Here is a 27,934-nt window from a genome sequence, read left to right as displayed (position 1 = left end):
TGTCTGAAACAGGGCCCATCTTATCTACCAAGGTTCCCAATTTAGACTATTTAGCTGTCAGGTCACCGAATCTCCAAAGCTGCAAATGGTGCCTCTCTCTTCAACTTTCCTGCTGTCATGCTGCTTGTTCATCGCAATCCTTGTGGCCCTCAAGCATGTTGACATGCTCTGGCCCCCTAGTCTTTCATGCGCAGAGAATTTAAAGTATGCATTCCCCTGGGTCACTTGACTCCAGGCAGCTGTGGGTGCGGTTTATAGAATTATATAATGATACACTGTTTTATTTCAGCTATGATGAGCTCTCTGGAGAGGGCAGATGATGCCACAGTTGTGTTCAGAATAATATCAGTGTGTTTAAAAAAGTGAATAAAGCGCAAAATCCTTATAATCCTTTAATTTCAACACATGCAAATGCATTGGGAACACTGCACATTCTATTCCAAATAAAAACATGAAGAAAATGTGATCAAATTTGTGTTATTCCTTTACAGAAATTGAAGAAAAGGGAATATTAGGCTGTTCCAAAAAAAATAGCAGTGTCTGCATTCTTCACACACTCAAACATTTAGGGGCAGATTTATCAAGGGTCAAATTCCGGAGTACAAAAAACTTTGAAATTCGACCATCGAATTGAAAAAGTTCGAATTCGAATATCGAATTTGTCGTTTTTTCACCGAATTTGGCAATACTACGATCGAATAAAAATAGTTTCGAACTATTTTAGCGTAGGATCGAAGGATTTTTATTCGATGTGTAAAGACTTCGAAAAAGTTTGTAGAAGGTCCCCATAGGCTAACATAGCAATTCGGCAGGTTTAATTTGGCGAAGTAATGAAGTCGAAGTTTTTTTAAAGAGACAGTACCGGGTGGTCGAAGATTCGATTTTTACTTCATATCAAAGTCGAAGTAAATTTGAAGTCGTAGTATCCTATTCGATGGTCGAAGTATCCAAAAAATTGCTTCGAAATTCAAACTTTTTGTACTTCGAAAATTCACTCAACCTTTGTAAATCTGCCCCTTACTGTATAAACTGAAAATGTTGCTTTCCTTTGAATCACTGAACTAATATTTAGTTGTATAATCAGTGTTTCTGAGAACTGCTGCACATCTGTGTTACATGGAGTCCACCAACTTCTGGCACCTGTTACATTCCACAATTCTTCTGCATTTCTTGGATTTGCCTCAGAAACAGCATTTTTTATGTCACCCCACAAGTTTTCTATTGGGTTAAAGTCCGGGGATTGGGCTGGCCACTCCATAATGTCCATCTTGTTGTTCTGCAACCAAGATGTTGCTCATTTACTGGTGTGTTTGGTGTCGTTGTCTTATTGAAACCTCCATTTCAAGGGCATTTCCTCTTCGGCATAAGGCAACATGACCTCTTCAAGTATTTTGATGTATTGAAACGGATCCATGATCCCTGGTATGTGATAAATAGGCCCAACACCATAGTATGAGAAACATCCTCATATCATGATGCTTGTGCCACCATGTTTCACTGTCTTCACACTGAACTGTGACTTGAATTCAGTGTTTGGTTGTTGTGTGACAAACTGCGGCCTCTAGAACAAAGAACAATCTTGCTTTCATCAGTCCACAAAATGTTGCGCCATTTCTCATAAGGCCAGTCAATGGGGCTAACTCACCAAAGGACAAATTTTTGCCTGCGAAGACTTCGCCACACACACGCCAGGCATAAATTCACTACCACTACACTAATCCACTAAAATTAGTACTCTTAAGCTTAGGTCAATTTGAATAGGGCGGGTACAAACAGGTCATATATGTGTCTTTATTAGAGATGTTGGTGCAAATGTTTAAAGTGGCCACTTATTATTAAAAATTTTAAAGGAAGCAAAATAAAGGCATAAGAGATCCTCTAATGTAATGAAGCAGGTTTTGGCAAAAAATGTACCTACCTCCTGTGCTCCTGTCCAGGCACCTGTAACTCAGTATTGCAAAAAATGAATGGAGGACGCTGGGGTAACATAACTCTGCTGCAAATCTTCCTTTATTCGGAGTGTATCACAACCACTACATGTTTCGGGCAGACATGCCCTTTGTCAAGTCTGCCCGAAACATGTAGTGGTTGTGATACACTCCGAATAAAGGAAGATTTGTAGCAGAGTTATGTTACACCAGCGTCCTCCATTCAGAAGATTTGCAGCAGAGTTCTGTTACCCCAGCGTTCTCCATTCACTTTATGCAGATCCTCTAATGTCCTAGACATGAGCCCAAAACAAATTTTTTAAAAAATGTTATGACTTTTCGGCATACAGGATATGATGTCACTGACATAAGATTGAGAAGGATGTAGCTTCATCAGAGTTTGCCAGGTCTAAGCTGGCAAACAAAACTGGTGAAAAATGTAAATATGGACGTAAGTGAATTTGCGGAGTAGCGATCATTCGTCTGAGCAAAAATGCACATGGCGAAAGGGAGCAAAACTGCACTAGCGACGGTCTCTTTCGTTAGTGAATTATCTACCCCTGTTGGTGATCTCCCTGCGGATTGGATTTCTTGCAAATTTTCACAAACGGCGGCCATTTTTCTCTTTAGTAAATCTGCCCCAATTTATTCTTTTGCAAATGGGATTTTGCGGGGGCTTCTTGCCGATAGCTTGGCTTCACATAGGAGTTTTCTAATTTTAACAATTTCTGGAACATTTTCAGAGAGAATTGCACTATAACCAGCATGCACAACATTTGCTGCCTTCCGTCCTTAAATAAGGACCGTAATGGTCACCTGTTTTTTTCCCAGTATGAATGACCTCACTAATTGAATTCCACACTGCTATTATTTGGAACAAGCTATTATTATTTGGAATAAGCCTCAATTAATGATTCAATTACACAGAATCAGCAGCATGCATGTCACGACTCTTCGGTCTGTTGGTTTTCTATTACTCTGCTAGTAAATTATTTGCCATGTAGAAATATATATTTTTAATAGGAGGTGTGAGGATTAGAGCCTGCACTTTACCTTGGTAGCTAGACAGGTATCTGGACCCCTTGCATGGTCAGCACACCACAATAACAGATGAGAAACAGAGGGCAGCAATTACCTGGCATTGGCAGTAATTAAAGGTGCAAGCAGATTCAATTTAACATAACTGTACCACACCTTTTACTAGAAAATGTTTTCTAGTTTTATAGGCAAATTCAATTTATAGGAAATACTTAAATCGGGGCAGATCACATGATCTGAACAAAATGCAAAAGGAAAATGTCTGTGCTTTAGATGCCCAATGTACATAAAAAAGTACAGCGTGTCCTTTGGAGATTAAGGAACTGGTAGAAAGGTCACAATGATCTACTTACCACACAGAACCTAAATTACATTATATTATTTTAACAGCAATGGCTAGCCTATGATTTTGCCTGGTATATTGTTTATAAATAATATAAGGTTTCTGGCCTAATGAAGTGACCTCCTTTAACCGTTTACTGGCAGCTTTAATCTTATTGTTCCATATATTGTTAAACAAAAAAAAAAACACAAATGTGTAAACCCAGGAGTTTAGTTCAGTGTTGCAGGTTTTATTGCATAATGCAGGTATGAGGATAAAGGAGAAAGTACACCTGCTGTATTTGTAAGGTTATCCACAGATTTGTCTCTTACTGATATAATAATGCAGTAAAACTAACATCTCCATCATCTCATCTAAAGCAATATGGCAGCTAACACTCAAATTGGTTCCAAAGGTATGTTGCGCCTTGTTGGCTTCTAATGATTTTGATTTAAAGGAAGGAAATTACATATTAACACTGAGACCTTTGTATAAATCAGCAACAAATATGAAACCGAGAGTAGACATGGCCAAAAAAGAGAGGGCTTTGATATAGCAGGCTATCATTAAATTGTAATTCACATTGACTCTGCTTTGTTTGCCATCCTCAGCATAACCCTTTAAAATTGGCAAGTTTTACTTCTCTTTCTATTTTTCCCTCTCTATATCTTCTTTTTTTTTACCACTGTGATTTTGCTTTTGTATCACAGGGATTCTCTCTGAGCTCCATTAAATGTGTTGTTCACTTTCCAAAACTTTTTTCAGTTCAAATAGTTCACTAGAAACAAAGACTTTTTTCAATGACTTTGTATTTTCTATTTGTGGCATTTTTTCTAATATTGAACTGTAACGTTTTATTTTTCAACTTCTGTCTTTCTAAAGAAGCTCTGGAAGTTGGTTGTGGACTCTGTAAACTGTACCTAAATTTATACATTTAATTGACACATTTCTTATCTTTGGCTCTGCTGATAATGATGTGCCATCCAACAAATGTTTGACCCACACCCGAATCTGTACTGCCGACACCCGCCTGGCCCACCTCTCTTTGTGTCTTTATATATCCGCGCCCGACTGTAAGTCCCAAAGGGCTTTAGGTCAGTCCACACATCCCTATCTGCTGATCAGAATTCCTGAGTTTTATTAAAGGGGATATAAAGTCAAAAAATTAAATTCCTTTAACAGGTCAACTGTCTAAAAGTAAAACTATTGTCAATATACTTCCATTAAAAATTATGTACCTTTTTCATAAAAATCATGATTATCTGCGCTCCAGCTCCCCCTTCTCTCTATGCGCCCAGACATCAGCCTTCATGAATTCCTTAACACGGCGGGCCGGCCTGTGGCTGCTTTACTTCAAGATAAGAGATACTTTGGGTTCATTTATCTTTTTGTTCCTAAAGCTGACCTCCATGACAACTCCACACGCTTTCCCTGACATGTCTGTGACATGCTGCTGGGACAAACCTGGGGAGTCTCAGAATTGAATTGTAGAGACAAACAGACTAATACATACTGGTATTAAAGGAATAAATACACCAAAAAATGAAAGTGTATATTCACCATTTAAGATTCACTAGATTTTTTGTTTTGTTTACGCTTTACTCTGGCTTTTGTTTAATCTAAGTAGTAAGATGTGTCTTTCTCCTTCCTAAAGAAGGTGAGCAGAGACCTCGATTCTGGGATGGCAGTGGATGTGATCTACTTAGACTTTGCTTAAGCATTTGATACAGTGCCACACAAAAGGTTACTGGTTAAATTAAGGAGTGTTGGCCTGGAACATAGTATTTGTACCTGGATAGAGAACTGGCTAATAGATAGACTACAAAGGGTGGTGATAAATGGAACGTTTTCTAATTGGACCAGTGTTGTTAGTGGAGTACTCTAGAGCTCCACACTATACACTAAATAGCAGTGTGTTGGGAGTTTCCTTCACAGAGAAGCATCTAGGGGGTTTTGTGGATAACAAGTTGTATAATTCTGGGCAGTGTCATTCTGTGGCTACTAAAGCAAATAAAGTGTGGACTTAATAAAGTTGTTGGTAAAGCCTAACTTGGAGTATGCAGTGCAGTTTTGGGCTCCAGTCCTTAATATGGATATAAATGAGCTGGAGAGAGTGCAGAGACATGCAACTAAACTGGTTAGAGGGATGGAAGAGAAATTATGAGGGTAGACTGTCAAGGTTGAGGTCGTTTTCTCTGGAAAAAATATAGGAGACATGATTACACTTTACAAGTACATTAGAGGACATTATAGACAAATAGCAGGGGACCTTACCCATAAAGTGGATCACCATACCAGAGGCCACCCCTTTAGACTAGAAGAAAAGAACTTTCATTTGAAGCAACGTAGGGGGTTCTTCACAGTCAGGACAGTGAGGTTGTGGAATGCACTGCTGGGTGATGTTGTGATGGCTGATTCAGTTAATGCCTTTAAGAATGGCTTGGATGGTTTTTGGACAAGCATAATAGCCAATCAGATGATTTCTTTCAGTGTTCCACCTGCAGCTGGCTTAAAAAAGCTAATCACTGATTGGTTGCTATGTGATACTGCCCACAGGTCAAATTTGCCCAGTGTTTATAAATGAGCCCCACTGTCTAAGCTTGCCGTGACGCCAAAGTGGCTGGCCACAACCCAAGCAGGGGTAACTCTCTACAGTTCTGGATAGGGGTCATTATAATGTATAGATCAATTTCCATCTCTTTGAAGTCCCTGTACCACTTCCCTCTATCACGTTGCTTCTTTTCCTCATTCAAATGCACATTTAGGAGCAGCTTTGTTTCAATATCAAGTAAAAGAAACACAAAGATTTATGCAAAATAAATACTTTATTTATATATTTAGAAATCAGCCCTTGTGTACTGTGTATATATATATTTTCAAAAAGAACATTTAGAATCAATTAATCTTCTAGGTGGAGCTCAGCAGAACATTAAGTGATGAAACCTACTCAAAGGTTTTACGTGAAATTCCCAACAATATACAATGTGCCACAACATTCCTGGTTTGAGATCAACTTCAAACAGTGTCAGAGAGGAACTAAAACCCACATGACCGGATAGAGCTACAGAGGGAAAATGTGCTTTGCACTTGTATTTAGCTTCCAGTCATCAGTAGTACAATGCGTCTAATTGCACTGAAAATGGTTTGAAACACATGGGAAACAGTATTAAAAAAATAGTGTTAAAATGTGGCACATTAAAAAAAAAAACAACGAAGCTACTGGAAACCATTTAAATATTTGTAAAGAAGAATAGCTTTCAGTGTAAGAACTTGAAGTAGTTTAGGTAGGATTCACCACACAAGCACAAATGGAAGGGGGGATACATATATATCTATCTGTCTTGAATTTAATACAGCAAATATTCAGAAGATTGGCTTAATGTGGCACTACACAGCAGTAGAAAAAATACAAAGTTTGTTGTAAGCTCTCAAAGTGAATCACATATTGCACAATTGATACCTCATGGAGGTCAGAGTCCAAGCTAGACAAATTAAAATACATTGCATTCCTCCACTACACTGTCCATATCCCTCCAGCAGTGGGAAGGTTTCATATTAGAAAAGGAAAATGTTTCAAGTTTCTCAAAATCACACACACACAAATCTTTAAGGGGAAAACAGCACAATGAAATAAATACAGTTTACAGACCTGCACAGTTCGCTTATTGGGAACAAGCAAAGCAAATTGCCTAAACAAACGCACATCGGTTCAAAAGAAATACACAACGTAATTTAGACAAGTACTTTGTGTCAGCAGCATATTGTTCTCCTGAATGTTGTACACGGCACCCAGACTTCAGGGAGGGATTCTGTCGATTTTTTGCTAATGGACCAAATTCATGATGACCTGACCTGTGAAGTTAAAGAAAAAAATAAAAATTATATATAGTGGTTGGGTGGGTGGCACTCCCATCTCAACTTCACCCAGTTGAACATGCTTCACTAAATACACTTTTTTACTTTTGAAAAAATATCCCTGTGTTGCTGGTTCATTTGAGAGTGTATATATTTATATATAAGTATAAGTATATATACATATATATATATACTTTTATGCCTGGTCTTTACAAGGTAGAGAAAAAGGAGTCCATTATGTAGTTCTTCGATTAAGAACATGACTACTTTGGAAAATACTAGGGGGTGGGGCACAAAGAAAGCTTTCCTTGGATGTGACAGTGATAGCTGCTTGGCACCCTATGCATGTCTGCACTCTTTACCAGGTAGGTGTTCTCTTACTATCCAGGTACTTGCCTTAAATTCTTCCATCAGTTTTGGCATCCAATGAGTGAAATGGAGAAGATACCGCAGCAAGAAGTCCACTTACAATCTCTCTTCGAATATCTCCAACAATTGATTCTTTTATCTAATTGGAAATAAAATATAATTTGATGAGGAGAAGAAATAATTATTTAGGCACAGTTACAAACCAGTCATACTCTTAAATAGCCCAGAGGAAAATCATTCTTTAAAATTAAATAAACCAGAGCCACCATTCAGAACCAGAGACAGTAGAAAGGGCTATATAAAATAAGAGATAGTGTGGCCTACAACTGTGGAAAAAAGACCCTGTCCAGTTTGCACCAGTTTGGTGTGCCCCAATCTATCAACAGGGAACAAAGGTAACACAAAGATTGGTTTCGGTGCAGTTTGGCGCTATTGGAATGCAAGATGGTCCATCTTTCTGGTTTACCAGTTTGGTTAAAAACTACCAGATGGCATAACGGCAGCTGAATTAAGAGCGATCCTAAATGGAAAGCACTCTGAGGGCAGTGGCATGAGGAAATTAGTCACCCTTGTTTGCTCATAAATAATCGTGGGTGGCAAATCTGCCTGTGTGCCACTGCCTTATATGTCCAAGAGATTAAGTCTCAGAGAGAGGGATTTCCATTTACAATAACGAGATAAACAGCCATTCCCAATACGATCACTGCAGGTTTCCTTAACAAGAAATGAGCACTCTAGCCTCGTACAAGAGCAGACTTTACTGGTTCTTCTAGTCGTGATACAGTGTAAATATTAGACATAGTTTTGCAGGTATGTGCTAACAAACAGATAACTTGGATAAAGCAGAGACAGCAGAGGAAAAACAAACCACGAGATTACCCATCTGTCTCCAAGAAATTCCTTCAATTAAACAATACTTGACATGACATATCCAGTCAGCATTCACCCTGCCACAAACCTGTCTGGTACAGCAAGCAAACCAAGCTATACGGACAGCAGTGCAATGGAGCAGACATGTGAACACAAATACATGTCCTAATATTTGAAAACACAGATAAATGTTGTCCATGTGTTCAGAATAATAGCAGTGTGTTTAAAAAAAGTGAATAAAACTCAAATGGGGGAATGTAATAAAAGTCTGTAACGGAAAAAATATTCACAATGTGAAAAGTTATGCCTCTATGCAAATATATTTTACCTTTGCGCAAATTTAACATAGCTTTTGCGAACCCTGAAACTGTTCAGTGACCGCTTCCGACAGTGGAAGAAAGTTTGTAAATTGTATTGTTTGCGCCAGTGCGCGGTGATTGTAATAAAACCTCTTACTGAAAAAGTCGTTATGTTTGCTCCAAAAGATTACAACACCTTCCAGCTATTTATTCTCATTTGTGCAAACTGTTTTGCTCTTTGGGACTTTTTATTACATTCCCTTGAAAATATTTACAATATCTTATTTCCATACATGAAATGCATTGGGAACACTGCACATTCTATTCCAAATCAAAATGAAGAAATTTGTGTAATTCATTCACAAAAAGTGAAGAAAAGGGAATATTAGGCTGTTCCAAAAAATAGTAGTATCTGCATTCTTCTTTCCAAACTCAAACATTCACTGTATAAAACTAAAATTGTATTCAAGATTTTGCTTTCCTTTGAATTACTGAAGTAATATTTAGTTGTATAATCAGTGTTTCTGAGAACTGCTGCACATCTGTGTAACATGGAGTGCACCAACTTCTGGCACCTGTTACATTCCACAATTCTTCTGCATTTTTTGGTTTTGTCTCAGAAACAGCAAATTTTCTATTGGATTAAAGTCCGGGGATTGGACTGGCCACTCCATAACATCAATCTTTTTGGTCTGGAACCATTTACTGGTGTGTTTGGGGTCGTTGTCTTGTTGAAATACCCATTTCAAGGGTATTTCCTCTTCAGCATAAGGCAACATGACCTCTTCAAGTATTTTGATGTATTGAAACTGATCCATGATCCCTGGTATGTGATAAATAGGCCCAACACCATAGTATGAGAAACATCCTCATATCATGATGCTTGTTCCACCATGCTTCACATGGAACTGTGGCTTGCATTCAGTGTTTGGGGGTCATCTGACAACTACGGCCCTAGACCCAAAAAGAACAATCTTACTTTCATCAGTCCACAAAATGTTGCGCCATTTACCTTTAGGCCAGTCAACGTGTTCTTTGGAAAATTGTAAACTCTTCCGCACGTCTTGCTGATAGCTTGGCTTCACATAGGCATCTTCTAATTGTAACAGTATCACAGGTAACTTTATACCTTCTTTGATCTTCCTGGAGCTGATCATTGGCTGAGTCTTAGCAATTTTGGCTATCCTATTTGAATGGTAGTTTTCTTTTTTCTTTGACATCTTTCAGGTTTAGGTTGCAATTTTAACCCATTTGAGATCATTTTAGCCAAGCAGCCTATCCTTTTTTTCTGCACTTTATGTTTTCCCCTCTCCAATCAAATTTTTAATCAAACTACTCTTCTTCTTCTGAACAATGTTTGAAACAACCCATTTTACTCAGATTTTCAGAGAGAAATGCACTATAACCAGCATGCACAACATTTTCTGCCTCCCTTCCTTAAATAAATGCTGTAATTGACACCTGTTTTTTCACAGAATGAATGACCCACACTGCTATTATTTGGAACTAGCCTCAATTAATGATTCAATTACACAGAATCAGCAACATGCATGTTATGACTGTTGTGACTGTTGGGTTTGTTGGTTTTCTATTACTTTACTACACCTACTAGTAAATTATTTGCCATGTAGAAATATAATTTCTACCAAAAACAATGATTGATCAGGTTAGTGATGTCGGACTGCTATTATTCTGAACACAAGTGTATGTTAATGGTTATCTACAGATAACTGATACATTCAGCTGTAAAGGACCTATCACACGAGATTACCAGAACTTTAGATGTTAGAGATGCTGCCTACACAGGTCTTCCAGGAGATTTTTTAATCATGGACCCCAAAAAGTAAAGACTTACTGTGATATAGGCATGGTATCATGTGGATTAGAGGCATGTCTAAGCACTGACTTCGTAGATCAGGGCATGGAGTGAAGTTACTCAATTGTTTGAGAAAATAAAAAAATAGGATTAATGCTGCTAAGCTGCTTATTGCCAAATTGTAGATTTGTATATAGAGATAAAATGTATGTATGAGAATTCCCATGCAAATTGTAAGTGTGTAGCTGTTGCATGGCAATGGCATATTTGGGATTCAAAACAAAATTCACTCTCTCAGCAGGTCAGCAGGTGACATCAGTCTAGAAGCTTAGAGCTCTGAGTACCACAGGTATTAGCAGGTTTTTCAGAAGATCGATGTTAATACCAGTGTTAAAACAGATACCCCAGGGCATTAAACTGACATCACTTACAATAAGCTAAGTGTATTCTAAAAGTTGTCATTAAATGAATATTCTCTATTGAATAGAAAAAATGTGGTGTTGAGATTACTCCAGGGAAGAAACTTTTGCTTTTTAAAGATGTTATGCACATTTAGCAGGTACCTTGCAGGTAAATACTTTTCAATGTTGCAGGTAATAGTGTAGGTTAAAGGAACAGTAACACCAAAAAATGTAAGTGTTTTAAAGTAATGAAAATATCATGTAGTGTTGCCCTGCACTGGTAAAACTGATCTGTTTGCTTCAGAAACACTACTATAGTTCATATAAACAAGCTGCTGTGGAGCAATGGCGGAAATTGAAAAACGGCTATATGGCACAGGTTAACAAATGGATAACAGATAACACCATTAGACAGACAGAACTTATGTGCTATCTGCTGTGTAACCTGAGCCTTTTCTCCTTTGAATGGCTGCCCCCATTGCTACACAGCAGCTTATTTATACAAACAATAGTAGTGTTTCTTAAGCAAACACAGCAGTTTTACCAGTGCAGGGCAACGCTGCATTATATTTTCATTACTTTAAAACACTTATTTTTTGACGTTACTGTTCCTTTAAGGGCGGGAAAGGGGACAGCATATGTGAGATTAGCTCTGGGAGAGCCAAAGGCTACTGTATGGACAAGGCAAAATATTTAATGTACTACTACTCTGTTTTAGTATGCCTAGAACTAAATTTTGAGCACATATCCAAATAAAAACAAAGCCCACAGAATGATTTTTGGTTTCATATTGTGTTGTGTGATCACACAATGCTTTATGTAAAGAATAGTATAGGCTGAGGATTCAGACAATGCAGCCCTTTCTTCTGCATATTGTGTACTCACCAAAGGCACAATAGAGCCACATTTAATAGAAAGAATTGTTCCTGATTTGCACATACAAAAATATTGTTGTAATTCACAGTTATGCATTATTAATTATAAGATGCCCCACACGCTAGTTAGACACAGTTTCAGACCACGGAAATCAGAAGGTGCAAACGATCATCTAAGGCAGGTATGTCAAAACTGAATCACATGGAGGGAGAGTAAAATGCATTTAGGGTCACAGACGTCAAGAATGGACCATATACCCTATCCAAAAGAATACCATGTAATATAAGGGATGTTTCAACCTCTTCACTCCTTTCTTGAGCTCATTATTGAAGAATTCTATATTAGTAATGGTAGAATTTGTGGTTTTGCATAAATTTATATAAAACCCCAAACAGCCCATAGAATAATCGACACAGAACAGTGGGGTTGGCAAAGTAATTATCTCCTCTGAGATCAAACTCAATCTGCAATCAAAAAGCAGATGGAAGGTACTAATAATTGAGCCATACGCTACAGTGTGAATTGCTCCATGGGGCATGCTTATACAAAGGTACAAAGCAGAAGCCTACCTCACGTATTACTTGCTGCAACTCTCTACTTTCTTCAGGAGTCCATTTCGTACTTTCATTGGCTGGGGATGCTAACAGAACCTGCTCAGGTGTCTCTGTTGGCTCCATTTTTAATTTCCCATAATCCTCTGGCATATCATCGACAGGCTTCTGAATATCACCCGCTCTAGTTGGAGGACATGGCGTCAAAGCAACAGATGCCCGAAAAACATTTTTGCTTGGTGAACAGAGAGGTTTCGATTTGTCAACGGAGTCACATGAGCTCGTTAATCCTTTCTTATTTTTATGGAGTGGTCTTGAGTAAAGAGATGAATGATCAGAGGCCATGGAATCACAGCGATCTCTGCCATGTCCTAAACTCAAGTCCTCAAGCCCCAACTCAGATTTTAGGTGAGTCTGCTCTCTTATGAGTTCAGTCACCTACAAATAATATAAGAAGGACATTATACTGATTAAGTATTACAAATCTGCAAATTTACAATCGACAATAATCATAAGCCATCAATGATTTTAAAGTTAAGGCAATTGCTATCGAGAGCAGTAACTTTGTGTCCAACAATGTAGTAAGCTCTCCTTCAGAGGGAAGACAATCTCTTAAATTCTTCAGCCTAATTATAATCTTTTAACACAAATCATTGCAGAAAATAAAGACCTGACAGGTTAACAGGTATGGAGCAAGTAATGCACAGCGCAGTCTCGAAGCAGTGGTTCGGTCTACGGACTGCTCTTGCCAGATCTGAACAGAACCTGTTAAATCGAGACCAAAAACTAACTTACTGGTTCTATGATACTCAGAGGAGAGGAGAAAGTGAGGTTGTCAGTACTCCTGCCTCCATACAGCCCCTAAGAAAAAAAGAAAAAAGTGTATTTAGGTCATACTGTATTTAATACCTTCATTTACAAAAGCAACACAAAAATAAAAGGTTAAAAAAAAAAAAAAAAAAAAAAAGACTACCTGACAAATGCAGTAAGCCAGCAAGAAAAGAAAGTTGGGAGACAAAAGGCATTATACACACACATACATTACTGTATAACAAGCAGCACTCTTGATATAGCCCTTTCACATTAAAAAAAAAAACACATACCATAGCAGACTGCCGCTGAAAGGGGGAAGAAACATGAAAGTTTCTCAGTTGTTCCTCAAGAGCCAAGAGTCGTTCATCCAGCTGAAGTTCCAGCTCTTGCAGCTCCATCCTTACTGAATTTCTCAGGCCCTGTAGCTGGTCAGCTTCATACCTAAAAAAAAAATAAACAACCTGTCACAGCATCAAAAATGTCATAATACAACAGCCACCTGAAGGAGCAACAATCTAAAATAGTATATGAAACCATGGGTATAAGCTTGCATAAATACAATTAGATAGAATTTCATACAGTATATAGAGAAGTTGACACCATAACAGCACAAACCTATACTTCAATAAAGAGTCAAGAAAGGTGAATAGCAATAAGTCGGTCCTTTCCCATGTGCCCCTTACTTAGGGTTTACTGGCTTAAAGAGAAGGAAAGATTAAAACTAAGTAAGCCTTATCAGAAATGTCCACCTAAATACCAGTAAACCCAAGGTACGTTTGAATCTGTAACGCCGCCTGAAGCAATCGAAATTCAGCTTTTCTATCTCACAGAGGCAAATTTTGCTCACTGCGCTAGTGATGAGCCCCCCACCCGACCCCTGTCGGCGCGGTTAAGGTAAGCGAGATGGGGGTCTGGGGGGGGTCTGCATCACTTACGCAGAGAGTGAAATTGCAGTCTCTGCGCTAGAAATTAATAACCGGAAATTTAGCAGGAGACCTCAGACGCTTTTTAGCCTAATGTTCAAATAAAATTTATCTTTTTAACAAGCAACTGCGGTGTTGGTGACTATTGAATGTGGTCTGGAGTGCGCTGCCATACATCAATAATCGTAACTTGGCGTTTATTTCTTGGCGACGGACTTGGGGCGGCTGCACCCAGGTCACAGCAGAAATCCGGTAAGCTAAATACTAAATTGAAGATTGGGGTTATCGCAGTTGGGGACGATTTTTCTCTTTCTCCCCCCTTCCTTAAGCGAGAGGCTCGGGGCAATTGGCACCTGAGCCAGTTTAACTTAATGGTGAGAAAAATTTGAAGTTAACAAACATTATCGAATAAGCCTATACCGGATTTCACAACTCTCTGTATGAGTGTGAAATAAATTAATTATCATTAATCTTATCAGAAATGTCCACCTAAATACCAGTAAACCCAAGGTACGTTTGAATCTGTAACGCCGCCTGAAGCAATCGAAATTCAGCTTTTCTATCTCACAGAGGCAAATTTTGCTCACTGCGCTAGTGATGAGCCCCCCACCCGACCCCTGTCGGCGCGGTTAAGGTAAGCGAGATGGGGGTCTGGGGGGGGTCTGCATCACTTACGCAGAGAGTGAAATTGCAGTCTCTGCGCTAGAAATTAATAACCGGAAATTTAGCAGGAGCTGCTTTTTGCCGCCCATGGTAACTTCTGGGGAGCTGCCGCCTCATGGCAGAAAGGCCCCTGGTAAACCCTCAAAGTAGTGCTGCTCTGAGTCCTCTGTCAAAAGAAACACTGCATTTCTTTCCTTCAATTGTGTACACATGGGCTTCTGTATCAGACTTCCTGCCTTCATCTTAAACCTCCTTTCCCCGGGCGTGAGCATGCTCAGTTTGTTCCTCTTCCCCTCCTCCCTTCACTGCTGTAATCTGAGCCCAGAGCTATAAGTGAGTAAGGAGAGACTCAGGCAGGAAGTGATGACACCAAGCTAATATGGCAGCTGCTTTCCTAGACAAACAAGAGAGCTTCTAGAGCTTTTTACATTCTAGCCTGCACTATTGCAGCTAATCTACTGGCAATTAAATGCCTCCATAGCTTTCCTTCTCTTTAAATGGAGAAGAAAAGCTTTGTGCATTTGGGGGTGGCAAATGTTAGGCACCCCCAAGTGATTGTATTGACTTACCTGAAACCCTGGGCCTGTGCTCCTATCAGCAGAAAACTGCACCGGCCCAGGGTTATACCAGTGAGCACCACGGAGCAATACACTGCTGTCTTCCTCTTTCTTCGCGGGGCTGCGCATGTGCAGTAGAATGAAAGGCCGAACTTTAACTAAAAAGTCAGCTATTTCATTCAACTGTGCATGCTACTCAAAGATTGTGTCTAGAGCAGTAATTGTTACATGCTAAATTAATTAATCAGCAAACCTTTGAATTTAAGCTACAAATGGTCATGAAAGGGAATAAATCTCAAGATACTCTACAAATCATTTCATAGAAATATAAGTCGCAAAAAGTACCCTGTGGAACAAAAAAACATTTTTATATCCTCTCCCGACAGGATTTTCAAATCTGGCCGAGAAATATCAGCCAGGTATCAGTAGGGCCTGGACATTGGGAGGTCCCTATACACAGGCAGATAAGCAGACAACTTGGTCAGCAGCTTTTATAGGCTCACATGTGGTCAGCTCAAGAGATAGTGAGATTCTCTGTGTACCTTTCATCCTCAGTAAGATGCTGGTAGACCATTGTTTGCTGGTGTAACATACTGAGTTCCAAGTCCATCATTTGTGTTCTAAATAGGTTAAGACTTCTCCTCATTATTTGAAGCTCCTGGAAGGTATTCTTTAAAAAAACCAAAAAAAAAAACCAATCACAGTGAAAAAACATAAAATAGGACATAGTGCTTTAAAAGGATTATCTGAAACAACAACTCCTCACCTCATAAAGTGGCAGGACAGAAGATCGCTGCATACTATATCCACTTGCAGATCCGTCACTCCCTCGCATTACATGGTGCTAAAGGAAATCATAGTTTTCTGTTATCGGATTTATTTTGCCTAAATGCTAGGATTACAAATTCAGTTTTCTATCACGGATTATAATACACCAAACAAAGGTGCTTTTAGTTTATACAACTTGTCTTATATCACGAGTAAAGATTATAGCATTTTGCCTGGATTGCTTTATCCACATGTAAAAAGCTCCTCAAAGCTCCAATTAATCTTAAACCAGTATGCAAGGCTGGTTGAAAACACATGCTGGTCAGTGGAGATAGATTCAGAAAGCAATACAAAACATCAGCCAAGAATCAAGGTAAGATCTGCTCATTTGCAACACAGATATGCCAGGTGGGAAAATCGGGCAGATCCGATTTGGTCTTTGGGCAGCTATCCATCACTATCACTTGCAGAAAAGATTACTTACAACAAAACTGTATTATTTAAAATCTGAAATCAAATTAACAAGGGGGAGAAGAAGATTGCTTAGATGAAGAACCAGGATGCATGCAGAAATGAAGCAAGCAATACAAATATTCCTAAATCTGGTTTGTTGGCTCTGAATGACTTATGTCAATAAAATACAACTTGCGAAACATTCTATAATCGGTAGCAAAGCATTCCATGCTACAGGGGAAGGGTACCCCCTTGTTTAACACAAGTTTAATGAATATTGCTCAGTATACTTTTTGTTGTTTCTTTTTTACCAGCTGTTTATCTGCAAGGGGCAGGCATAGGGCTTTTTATACTGAGCTAATTATCTCATATTTAATCTGAACTGATAGGGGAATGTAGTAAGCGTAAAAACAGAATGAACTGTTCCAACTTTCCAGTATGCATTCATTAAAAATTTACAGTCTTTAAAAAACGTTTGTATATGCCTATCTGCTATCTGGGTTTATAGAACTCTTTAAAAAAGTTTTTGTCACATTACTCTAAATATTACCCAGAATAAAATAACTTTCTCCCTACATTCAGACTTGTGTTGTTTCTACTGTACTCACTAGCAGCTCATTTCAGATAGCACTTGGTCTAATTTGAAGCAGCGCCCCCTTTTCAGAGCTCTCCTCCTGACCATCCAGTCAAAGAGGTGCCTACTGTTTTCACAATCAAAGAGAGAAGGAAAGCTCAGAAAAGAAAAGTGGTAGAGGTGCATGCTAGACCAGGAACTAGATAAAATGAGCTGCTTGTGATTTAGAAAGGATATGAGACTGAATGCAAAGAGAAAGGCATGTTATTCTGGGGGGCTGTATTTTAGGGGATTTTGAAATAAATGGCCAACTTATTCTTTAAAAAAGAATGTAACTAGTCTTCAGCTGGCTTGCAACATTGTTTCAGGAGTCAGGACACACATCTGCTTGTAATAGCAGTTACATTCACAAATAACTACCAAAAACTATAGAAAATTAGCGTATAATATATATGGAAAGTTGTTTAGACTTACATTTTCTTTCACTGTGCATATAAGAATTTTTGGGTGGAGATTTGTTTACGCGGACTACTCACTTTTTGTCAGGTTTCTCAGGCTATTCATAGCATTGGATTTATGTTACAGTTCTATGCAAAACTTGTCATTAATTATACTTTAACACCACTAAGAAGTCTTCTCAAGCTGTCATAGGGTCAGAATTTTTTTTTTACTTTAACAAAGTAACTAGAATTAGCCAAAAAGGATATTTATCTTATTTCCTTCAAAAGCCACATGTCTAAATGACACACAAGTTAAGAGTTCTACCAGCCCCTCCAAATAAAGCACTGTTCAATGATGGCAAATTTATACTGAGAGCAAAGAACAACTATCCACATCCATTCTAGGATTTTATACCTTTGGGTAGAGTGTCCAAAGTGTGTTTTGCATCTGGCTTAATAATTGAGGCCTAAAGTACTTTGCAGGTACACTTGAAACAACAACAAAAACAACCTTCGTGTCCGTTCAGCGTTCACTATACTAATCCTACTGGATACTAAGAAAATAAATAAATTAAAAAAAAAAAAAAAAAAAAAAAATAATGTGACCTGTGGGTGATTTATGTTTAAAAAAATCCCTGTTCTTGAAATGTGTGCTTTCAAATTGGTGACCAGTATATGCAACCTGTTAACTGGATACTATAAGAGACTAGACCTGGCCTTAGTGCTTTAATTAGAGCAGTATCACATAATAACTGGTACGGTACAGGTGGCCTCTAATTAATGGGACCACTAGAGATCACTATAGAGGGAGGCATGAACCTCAAATAGTTTAAAAATGGCACTTGAAGGCAATGCGTCAGTACTGACACTATTTAGTACCATGGGGGTGGGGAACACATGCTCTTACCTGTGACAGGTTCTGTAGTGAACTTCTTATATCATGCAGCACTCTCCGTAACTGCATTTCAGTAGTAGATGGTGGAGAGTTTAAGGGCAGCGTACATCCAGAACAAGACCTATGGAGAGACCCATAAGAAAACCGGGAGGCCACTGGACAAGAGAAGGGTGAGAAAAAGTTCCCACATGGTGCTCCAGCAAAATTAGGGACACTGTGTGTGCTCCATGCTCTTCCATGATCACACAGAGACTTTTCATGCCAATCTGAGACCAAAGAATGGAGAGAACAGGAAGACTGAGACCTGTGTGATGGTGTATGTGTAGTGCAAGACTGGGGCCTTGGATGGGGATCTTCTGAAATTCTCTGGGGCCCACTTTTGTGCACATCTTTTAATTCTGATTTCGGAGAGACGTGATCAGGGTTGGAGTTAGTGTTAGGGTCTTCCTCTATTTGTTCCAAGCATTCTTCCTCCTCTGGAGAATATTTGTAGGAGAATGAAGGGGGGCTACACACAGTTGCTTTGCCCGACGTTAGAACAATATTTACCTTGGACACAACCCTGACTGGGTTAAGGAGGGCAGACGGCAATGACTGTGTCCTCCTTAGTGGGTAGCCAGAGCTGGAGAAATTGTCTCTCTTTTTCATCAGGTCCTTTGAAGTAATCATGGTGCGACCAGTTCTAGAGCTGGCCTCCCCTGAAGAACTGAGCACTTTCATTTGTGCTCTCTGCAATGCCACGTGTACACGGTCCAGAGAACAGGAACTATTTTTTTCTAAACGGCCAAGATTATATTCATAGTCTGAATAAGAATCCACCAGTTCTGAAATATGATGGGTAGTATAGGGAACGGCTTCATACTCACTGCCAGTATCAATTTCACTTTCAGCTGTATAATCCTGAGGCAAGTCAGAATCTTCAGTATTACTCTCAATGGCAGAGTGTAGGTCCTCATGGGACTTGCATTCCTCTGAGGGATTTAGTTGCTCAGAGTCCATTTTTAATCTTTCTGTCTCAGTTTCTTGGTTGTCCCTGAAAAATGCCTCGCTTTCCACCATGAAATTTGGCGTTAAGAACTCATCCTCTAAGTCAAAGTCAGTGACTTCTGGCTGGTCAGTTGCTAATGGCGTCCGAAGGTCCTCGCCCACCGACGTGACAGTTGTTTCACTGTCACAGCTGTCAGCGCTGCTTCCCATGGCTTGTAACGATTCCTGACCCTGTTATGAAGAGCAATAACAGTTTCATCACTTAACCCCAAGGGAGAGATTTTAAAAGACAAGGAAACAATATAAAGGAAGTTTCACTGTAAACATGAAAGTGCAATGCACTATAAACATACAGGGCTTTACAGTATTTATAATCTTGCCAGTAGATGGCAGTAAACTTTAATTTTCACTAGGTTAAATTATTTTTGACTTTATTGTATAAAATGTACTGCCTAAAAGATTTACACTACTAAACATGTATTTAAAATAGGTAAATGTAAATTAAATATGTTTCCATTTAATTTTTAAACAGACACAATCAAAAGGTACTGTATGTTGCATAAGTATCCAGAGCTGCAATTACTGGCACATAAACTCTCCTTAGAGCCTCCATCTCTGAAGAAAAGATAATCTGTTTTGTACACATATGTTGAAATATTGTGCATCAGTGCGGGCTGTGCTGGTACCAGTATACTACTGCCGACCCTGCAACAGCTTTGGCTGCATCTCTTTATACAACACTGTGCTATAGCACAAATCACAAGCAACCAACTAAACAATGCCTAGCACACATCTTGCCTGGAGACTCTTGATCAAGTCTGGGACTGGGTATAGGACTAAAATGACAGCTTACACAACAGAATCTGGTTTTCCAAACATTGATTGGGCCGAAAATCCTGCTGGTACTGTATTGAAGATGATCTTTTCCTGACAGGTCTGCACAGACCTCCATTTGATTTAATCATTGGCCCAGGGGGCATCTGACTGCATCAGCCCATAACTGAGCACAACAACCAGTGCTGGTTTGTTCGGCTATTTCGTTCTACTGGACATGCATCTGCCCCGGGAAATTTGAAGAAAGAGGAAGCCGGAAGAGGAACGTTCCGTGGTGCTCACTGGTATAACCCCGGGCCAGTGCAATTTCTGCTGATAGAAGCACCGCCCCCGGGGTTTTCAGGTAAGTAAATGCAATCTCTTGGGGTGCCTAACATTTAAGTGCAAGATGATTTTCCTTCTCTTTTAACTGTGCAAACCTGAAGTTGTTTTTAGCAAGAATAAACATAGAATCAAAACTTTTAAATTCTGAAGGTTAACAATACATGGATGGGCTTAACCAGACCAACAAGAGGAACTTGCTTGCAATAAAACAAAATAGAGGTGCAGAACATAATGCATAACTCACTGTGGTTACTCACCACATGGGACAGGTGGCCCAGGTGCACCAGCCCCAAATTCTAAGCTTAGGGAGTGGATAAACCAATAGTTATACAAGTAGGGGGCATCCAGGTTCTGTGAAAACTCCACAAGGGCCACCAAAAAGTATAAAAATATATTTATTAAAATCACAAATTATGGTGCTCCATGCGATGTAGTCCACAGCTGTATAACCGACTAAATAATTTTTATACTTCTGAACATTGAACATGCAGATCATAAGCAGTTTCTGATCAGAAATAATACAAACACTTTAACAATTTAATTAAATGGCTAAAGAGTAAACATAACTTACTTGGGCAAGACTGGCTAAAAGACAGTCTGCAGAGGTGTCTTCTGCAAACCCGCTACTATCAGAATGCTGGCTGGCAGTTCTCAGCAGATTGTCTGCAAAGACAAATAGAGGGGTTTTAACACTAGCTCCAACCAATTCATTTTATAGCACCAAATGCCCACCAAATTAATATCAGTCAGATGTTAGAATAGAGTCAGTATTGTCAAAGTTTGCCAAAAACATATTTCGACTCATGTGGGAATTAAGTTTTATAGCCCAGGGACTTGCAGCATTAGTCAGTTGCCTGCAACAGTAAAAATATTTAGTTTGATGAATACCCCAAATTAAACAGAAATGTAGAAAGCAGTTTAGACTGTTATCTGACTGGTGGGGTAGGAGGCCACCGACTGCCTCAACCAAAAAGTTCAAACTGAAGCGCAACTAAATAAAGAAGTATATAATTCATAAACCCCCAGCAGGAAAAAATTAAGACCGATGTGTGTGTTGTCGAAAATAGCTTTCTAACACAAAGAACTAAAATACCCTCTTAAAAAGGTAGGCTGAAAGGCATCAGCCACCACAGCAGAGACAAAGCAATGTGCAACATGAACATAAATTTCCTCATACACATAAAGACCAGCTAACAAGTAACAAGTGCTAAGTAACAATGTCAGTGGGGTGATCTGAAAAACACACACAGTAGTTACAAGAAGCTATGCAGATGTTACCTTTGCCCAATTTTTCTATGGAATGGCACGTCTGAGGGTTGTGCAGAGGTTCGTCTTCTGTGCCCTGCAACTATAAGAACGAATGGGAGTTATAGAAATGAGAAACAACTGCACAGCACAATAGTTTATTTTATAACCAAGCAAAGCTGCCAAGATAAAATATCAGTGCATAAAAGTTAGTTTCCTTCTAGAATCCAGATTATAGAAAAAGCAATGAACAGAACTGAAAAATAAATAAACATTACAAAAAGCTGAATACTGTCCGAGACATATTGTATAAAAAGAGGAAGTCTCTATTTAAGAGCATTTTTAAAACTATGAAAGTCACTTAAAAATTACTGAAAATGAATCATGCACCAATTTGCTTTCATCAAAAAAGAAAAAAATACAAGCAGTGTTTAGCAGGGGGTTATTTCTAGAGTAGTTAGCATAAAAAGCACCTGGAACACATGCAGAGACTGCAACAGTTAGATAGGACATAGGGGAAAAACAATATTTTTTGTATGGGAAAATATAAACTCTTAAAGGGCCAATACAACCCCTTGTTCAACACGAATTCACTGAATATGGATTGTGCTGAACATTCTTTTTGCCTACAGTTTCAAATCACAAAAACAAAAAAAAATCTTGAGCTAAACATGGAAGAGAGTTCATATTTGGTCCTTACAAATAGATTAGTATACAATCCTCTTCCTAAGGGTAGTGGCACACAGGAAGATTTGTCGCCTGCAATATTTTTGACATGGCTGCGGGCGTCAAATCTCCTGAAAACGCCTCTCCATTGCCGGTAATTGAAATCGCTAGCGGTTTCCAACCTATCGCTTAATCGCCTGAATTTGGCTCTGGAGGAAACTTTGGCCGATTAAACAATACATTGAACATACCACCAGTGATTTCAATTACCGGCAATGGAGAGGTATTTGAGAGATTTGTCGCCAGCAGCTGTATCGTGGGGGGCTTGCCGTGTGCCACTAGCCTAAAAGCCTTTGTTGTGACGGTTTTGTTAGCAAGAGCCCATTATACAAAAGAGATTATCTATGCTCTGATAATCTAAACATCTATCTCACAAGGATCAAAAATGCAGTAGCTTTAATTTACCTGTTTTCCTTGTTTAGTTAAAGAAATAACTAAACCTTTTTTTTTTTAAATAAAAAATATGCAAAAGGTATGTTTAGCCCCTTTCATTAAACTGGTGTCTACAAGGAGAAATAAAGTCCCTTTACCAATGGCAGCACTGGGGCATCTAGTCTGAACCTGGAAGGGGGAGGGCAGGTGTAATTCCCAGCGTATTGGTGTTCACACTGACCTAATACTTATAAACACTTAGTGCCTCCAAGTCATGTTTAATTTTTAGTGCAGCAATTCCATGGGCTTTTCTGGTTATTAAACACAATTTACAAAGCTGGGTTGGGATGAAAAGGAAACATATGCTTATCTCAGGCTGCAGTGAAAAGAAGTGGCATTTATAGACTGCAGCCATAATAAACATACTTCCTTTGTTTAAAGCAGCCACCACCAACCTAAACTTCTGTTTCCTGCCACTATAATGTCCTTTAACTTTGGAAAAAGAAAAACTCATTAATCACAAGAATAAAAAGCATTTCAGCCAAAATGTTGTATTAAGCAATGTGCAGAGCAGCGGCACAATTAAATCAATGCTTCAGAGCAACCAACCAATCTGATGTTCAGTGAGATCAAGCTAAACAAGCAAAGCGGATACAAGTAGAGCTATTGTGGTCAACAATAGAGAGAGATAGAAAAAAAAAACAATTTCCAAAACAGCCAACAAAGAGTGTTGGCTTATACAATGGGCATTGCAGTTAGAGAACAAGGGAGACATGCAAACATATTCATCATGCCACATCTATCCCAAGCACATGTCATCATTAAAAAACTTATAGGAGACACACTTTCTCTGAAACAGACTCTTTACTACCCCAATTCTCCAAAGCAGGCACCCCCAAAATTATGTGTCTTGAGAAGTAGCAGAGAGAAGGCATCCTAAAGGACAGGGTAAGGATATAAAGACATGGCTACAATACATTTGCACAAAGGCCTATTAGAATTAGTCAAACCCAAAACAACCCGGCAAGAGACAGCCCAAACCACTACAAACGCAAATGCGGCCCCCTGCTAATAGTAGTGAGGGAAGATCAACTCTTAAGGCAGAAACAAAAATTAGGCACATTTAACCTAGCATGGCCCTTGCTTCAGTAAAATCTCCAATACCCAGGCAGCTGTAAACCAATGGAGGGTGCTGGGAATTGCAGTTCAATTACTCCACCTCGGTGACATTAAGACTTCCTGTTGCATGTGGGAAAGCCATAAATAGAAAACAGCAACAATTCTCTGGAATTAGAAATCAGAGTTCAGCCATCAACTCTCCCACATCTCACTACGTGACCAAGCAAACATAATGTTACAAATCTTCCTATAAATAAAGGACAAACACATGTGCCCGCAATGAAAGATTTAACACAAGTTTGTGGGGTTATTATTCTGTAGATCTCTTCTCTTGTAGGAAATGGGCTCAGCAGGAATGCACAGAACCTTCATGTATTGTGATGACATGCATACCATCAACTTAGGGCTACAAGTTGATCTTTCTTCCTATTATGAACAACATTAGGGTCAAGTATCATTTTTATTGGTCAGCTTTAACAACGACCTACTGCAATATCTACCCACCTTAAACTGACCTTAGATTGCTCCATAGCATGCATACTGAGAAGGACTATTTACTTGTCTCATATAAGGCTTCATGGGCAGAGACATGCAAATCACTCCTTTATGTCCCTTTGGCCAACTATGCATCCAGAACCACTTGTTTATAGCAGAGATACAGCCTAGTGGTTCAGAGCCATATATCCAAACTTGCAGACAGCCTGTTTCGATCTTGTTAGATCTCATCAGTGCAAGATATTGGAACATGGCTTCTGAGGGATAGGACTTGGAGAGTAGCAAAATGGAAAACCAAACCTGGTTATGGTGAGAAGTACTAAAAGAAGCCAAAAAGCCCTTCACAAGCAATTACATGCATGACATCTAACTACTCTCTGTCTCTGCTTAGGTATGGTGCAGAACAGCTCTATTATATACCAATCAGCTTAATGCACTTTCAGCAATGCTTGTATAACTGGATGTAATTATGTCCAGTAGGTACCCATGAAATTCAACATAATTAAAATGACACAGATATACGTATGGCAACTAAAGACCCACCCTAAGTAGTTCCTTGGAATTTAAACCATGCCCATTTACATAAATTCTTACATTAGATACAATTAAAAAAAAAGAAAAATGGAAGAGGCATGGTTAAGGACTCCACAGGAATACAAGGCTTAGGAACATGATTGGGGAGTTAGTGGCTAGAGCCTGATAAGCACGTATACCCACAAGGCCGCCATTTCCACCCCCCGCATTAGCTTTCATTTCTTTCTAGACAAGACAGTTTATAATGTGACTCATTCGGATCAACGTGATATCCATGAAATGCATATGGCTAAATGATCCATTCTCACAGTGTTGCACAGTGTTGAGTGCCAATCATATACAAATATTTGTTTTAGTCAGACTGACATACAATAAAAGATATCAGCTATTAAAGAGCAAGATATAATGTGAATACACAAAAAAACAATAGCTTTGGCACTGGTCCAGTGCTACCTGGGAAATTCCAGGGAATTGTATCTGCCTTGATGGTAATTGGCTTGCAAAGTAGATGCATCAGATAACAAAATGTCTCAAAATCATTTAAAAAGGGAAAATATAGCCTATTTTTTTTTTAAAAAAATGTAACTACTTCAGTTGGGGTTATGTAGAAAAAGTGCATAAAATATCTAAACTGCCAAACAGATATACCTGAATCCTGGATGGTAGCCATGTTACTACATGTGTAATGAAACCCCTTCGTCACCTGTTTCCATTACAAGGTGATGGATTTGGAGACTTGAAGTTCATGCCCCTGCAGTTTTGGAACCACTACACTATAGGACTAGTAGTAGTTTTACCATATTTTGCCATCAGAGCACAGAATCTTGGGCACCACCTCACGTGCTGTTCCCAAACCCAGTCAGCTGGACAGCTGAAGCATCACAATACACTGCTAATGGGAAAAACGTTCTATTCCTACAAGTAACATGTATGGAAGGGAAATGTAACATTTGGCTGCAAAATTCCGTATCTACTGATAAATCTTTTTCTATCCAACAAAAGACCATATTTTCTATGGGGTTGCTAATTCCTCCCAATGTCAAAGGAAACATTTGCCAGTTCCCATGTTAAAGATGATAAAAATAAAAGTATGAGTGATACTTCCAGTATGGTCCTACTGCTTTAGTGTTGGTTCTAGATTTTAACCCTAACTGAAATTTATAACACTCCAAAAAAACTTGGCTTTACAATGAATACAGCAGACACTTGCGTGATGTAACCGCAGTTATACAATACCCACAAGTAGGTTTGTATTTCGACTCAGACTTACAGCAACACTGGAAAAACTTATGAAGAAACTCTTTTAATAAAATATACTAATTTCTATATATTATTTTAGCAGAACAGTTAAGTCCCTGTTATCGGTACTTCTTTATTATAGATTTATTACGTGGAGCAGGTAAGAAAGGCCAGAATCTGTGGATCAGAGTCTGTTGGATACATTTCAAAATAAATCCAGTTTGGTTGAAAATCATAATTCCCATATGAAATAAAAACTTTGCATGCACTGTACGGATTCTCTCCATTATTAAACCTCATCTATGGCATGTCCTGAACACATTTCTCAGGTGACTGTCCCATGGAAAGTGGTTTTAAGGGCAAACAGTAAGAAACAGAAGGGTACATAATCCAGAGTAGGCAACTGGTTTCTGAAATTCTAAACTTCCATTTGTTAGAGGATATTGCAGTCTGTTCCAGTGATTCCTGAATGGAGGGAGTGGTGTTCCGATGATTACCATGCCACTCTAAAACCTCCCAATGTGTTTAGTACAGGTGAATATCTATAGTGGCATGACTCTGCACAAGGTGGTTGTTTCTGCTACTGGTGTTTCTGGAATGTCCAGTTACTGGCCATGCCCATTATGACAACAGTCAACTCTTTACCTGCTGGATTCTTGAAAGAGAATTATATCATTACAAGAAGGCAATGGAGAAGACTGAGTTGATGTTGGCAGAATGAAAACAGTGGACACAAGCAAAACAAACTGCTCTGTAGCCATTTTATGGTGGCTAGTAAGATACAGCCAGATAAGAATAAATTATATTGCCTGCTCTTTATTAGACATATATTTAGGATATAAAAAGAATGAACCTTTAAGGCAACAAAATACAATTACCTTTTGAAAGCGCACCATAAATAAAAGTATCCTGAAGTATAACAAAAAGTGTCTAGACAAAACTCACCTTACCACCTACATGAAGTTAACCAATTCAGAGGTTTTAATAGTTAATAAGATAGAGGTATATCTTAGCTGTCTTGATGGTCACGTTGGTAATGTTTAAAAAATTGTAAGCATCATCTTTTCTTCAAATATTACTTCTACTTGACATCTATGTTGATATTTTATTTTAGACATTTTGTCAATTTTCCAGCTGCCACTGGTCATGTGACTTGTGCCTGCACTTTAGGAGAGAAATGCTTTCTGGCAGGCTGCTGTTTTGCCTTCTCAATGTAACTGAATGTGTCTCAGTGGGACATGGGTTTTTACTATTGAGTGTTGTTCTTAGATCTACCAGGCAGCTGTTATCTTGTGTTAGGGAGCTGTTATCTGGTTACCTTCCCATTGTTCTTTTGTTTGGCTGCTGGGGGGAAAAGGGAGGGGGTGATATCACTCCAAGTTGCAGTACAGCAGTAAAGAGTGATTGAAGTTTATCAGAGCACAAGTCACATGACTTGGGGCAGCTGGGAAATTGACAAAATGTCTAGCCCCATGTCAGATTTCAAAATTGAATATAAAAAAATCTGTTTGCTCTTTTGAGAAATGGATTTCAGTGCAGAATTCTGCTGGAGCAGCACTGTTAACTGATTCATTTTGACTTTTTTTTTTTTACCCATGACAGTATCCCTTTAAGGTTTAATTTTAATGAAACAGCCTGAACAATATTC

The 27,934-nt window shown here is 38.8% G+C and overlaps 1 protein-coding gene across 3 annotated transcripts in view; it reads right to left on the bottom strand.

Moving 5' to 3' along the window:
- Positions 1-6,094: 6,094 nt before the first annotated feature.
- itprid2.S (ITPR interacting domain containing 2 S homeolog) overlaps positions 6,095-27,934 on the bottom strand; it is a 48,922-nt gene continuing 27,082 nt past the window's right edge. For all 3 annotated transcript variants that reach the window (XM_018238899.2, XM_018238901.2, XM_018238902.2), the window contains exons 9-18: positions 21,835-21,904; positions 21,128-21,219; positions 18,424-19,629; positions 16,048-16,125; positions 15,824-15,951; positions 13,429-13,579; positions 13,121-13,186; positions 12,344-12,763; positions 7,540-7,651; positions 6,095-7,140 (exon numbers count right to left, since the gene is read on the bottom strand). In XM_018238899.2, coding sequence (XP_018094388.1) covers positions 7,541-7,651; positions 12,344-12,763; positions 13,121-13,186; positions 13,429-13,579; positions 15,824-15,951; positions 16,048-16,125; positions 18,424-19,629; positions 21,128-21,219; positions 21,835-21,904 — 2,322 coding nt within the window. In that variant the 3' untranslated portion in view covers positions 6,095-7,140; position 7,540. The remainder of the gene's footprint in view (positions 7,141-7,539; positions 7,652-12,343; positions 12,764-13,120; positions 13,187-13,428; positions 13,580-15,823; positions 15,952-16,047; positions 16,126-18,423; positions 19,630-21,127; positions 21,220-21,834; positions 21,905-27,934) is intronic.

This window comes from Xenopus laevis, chromosome 9_10S (assembly GCF_017654675.1).
Source record: "Xenopus laevis strain J_2021 chromosome 9_10S, Xenopus_laevis_v10.1, whole genome shotgun sequence".
NCBI lineage: Eukaryota > Metazoa > Chordata > Amphibia > Anura > Pipidae > Xenopus > Xenopus laevis.
This window is presented reverse-complemented; position numbering and strand designations above follow the sequence as displayed.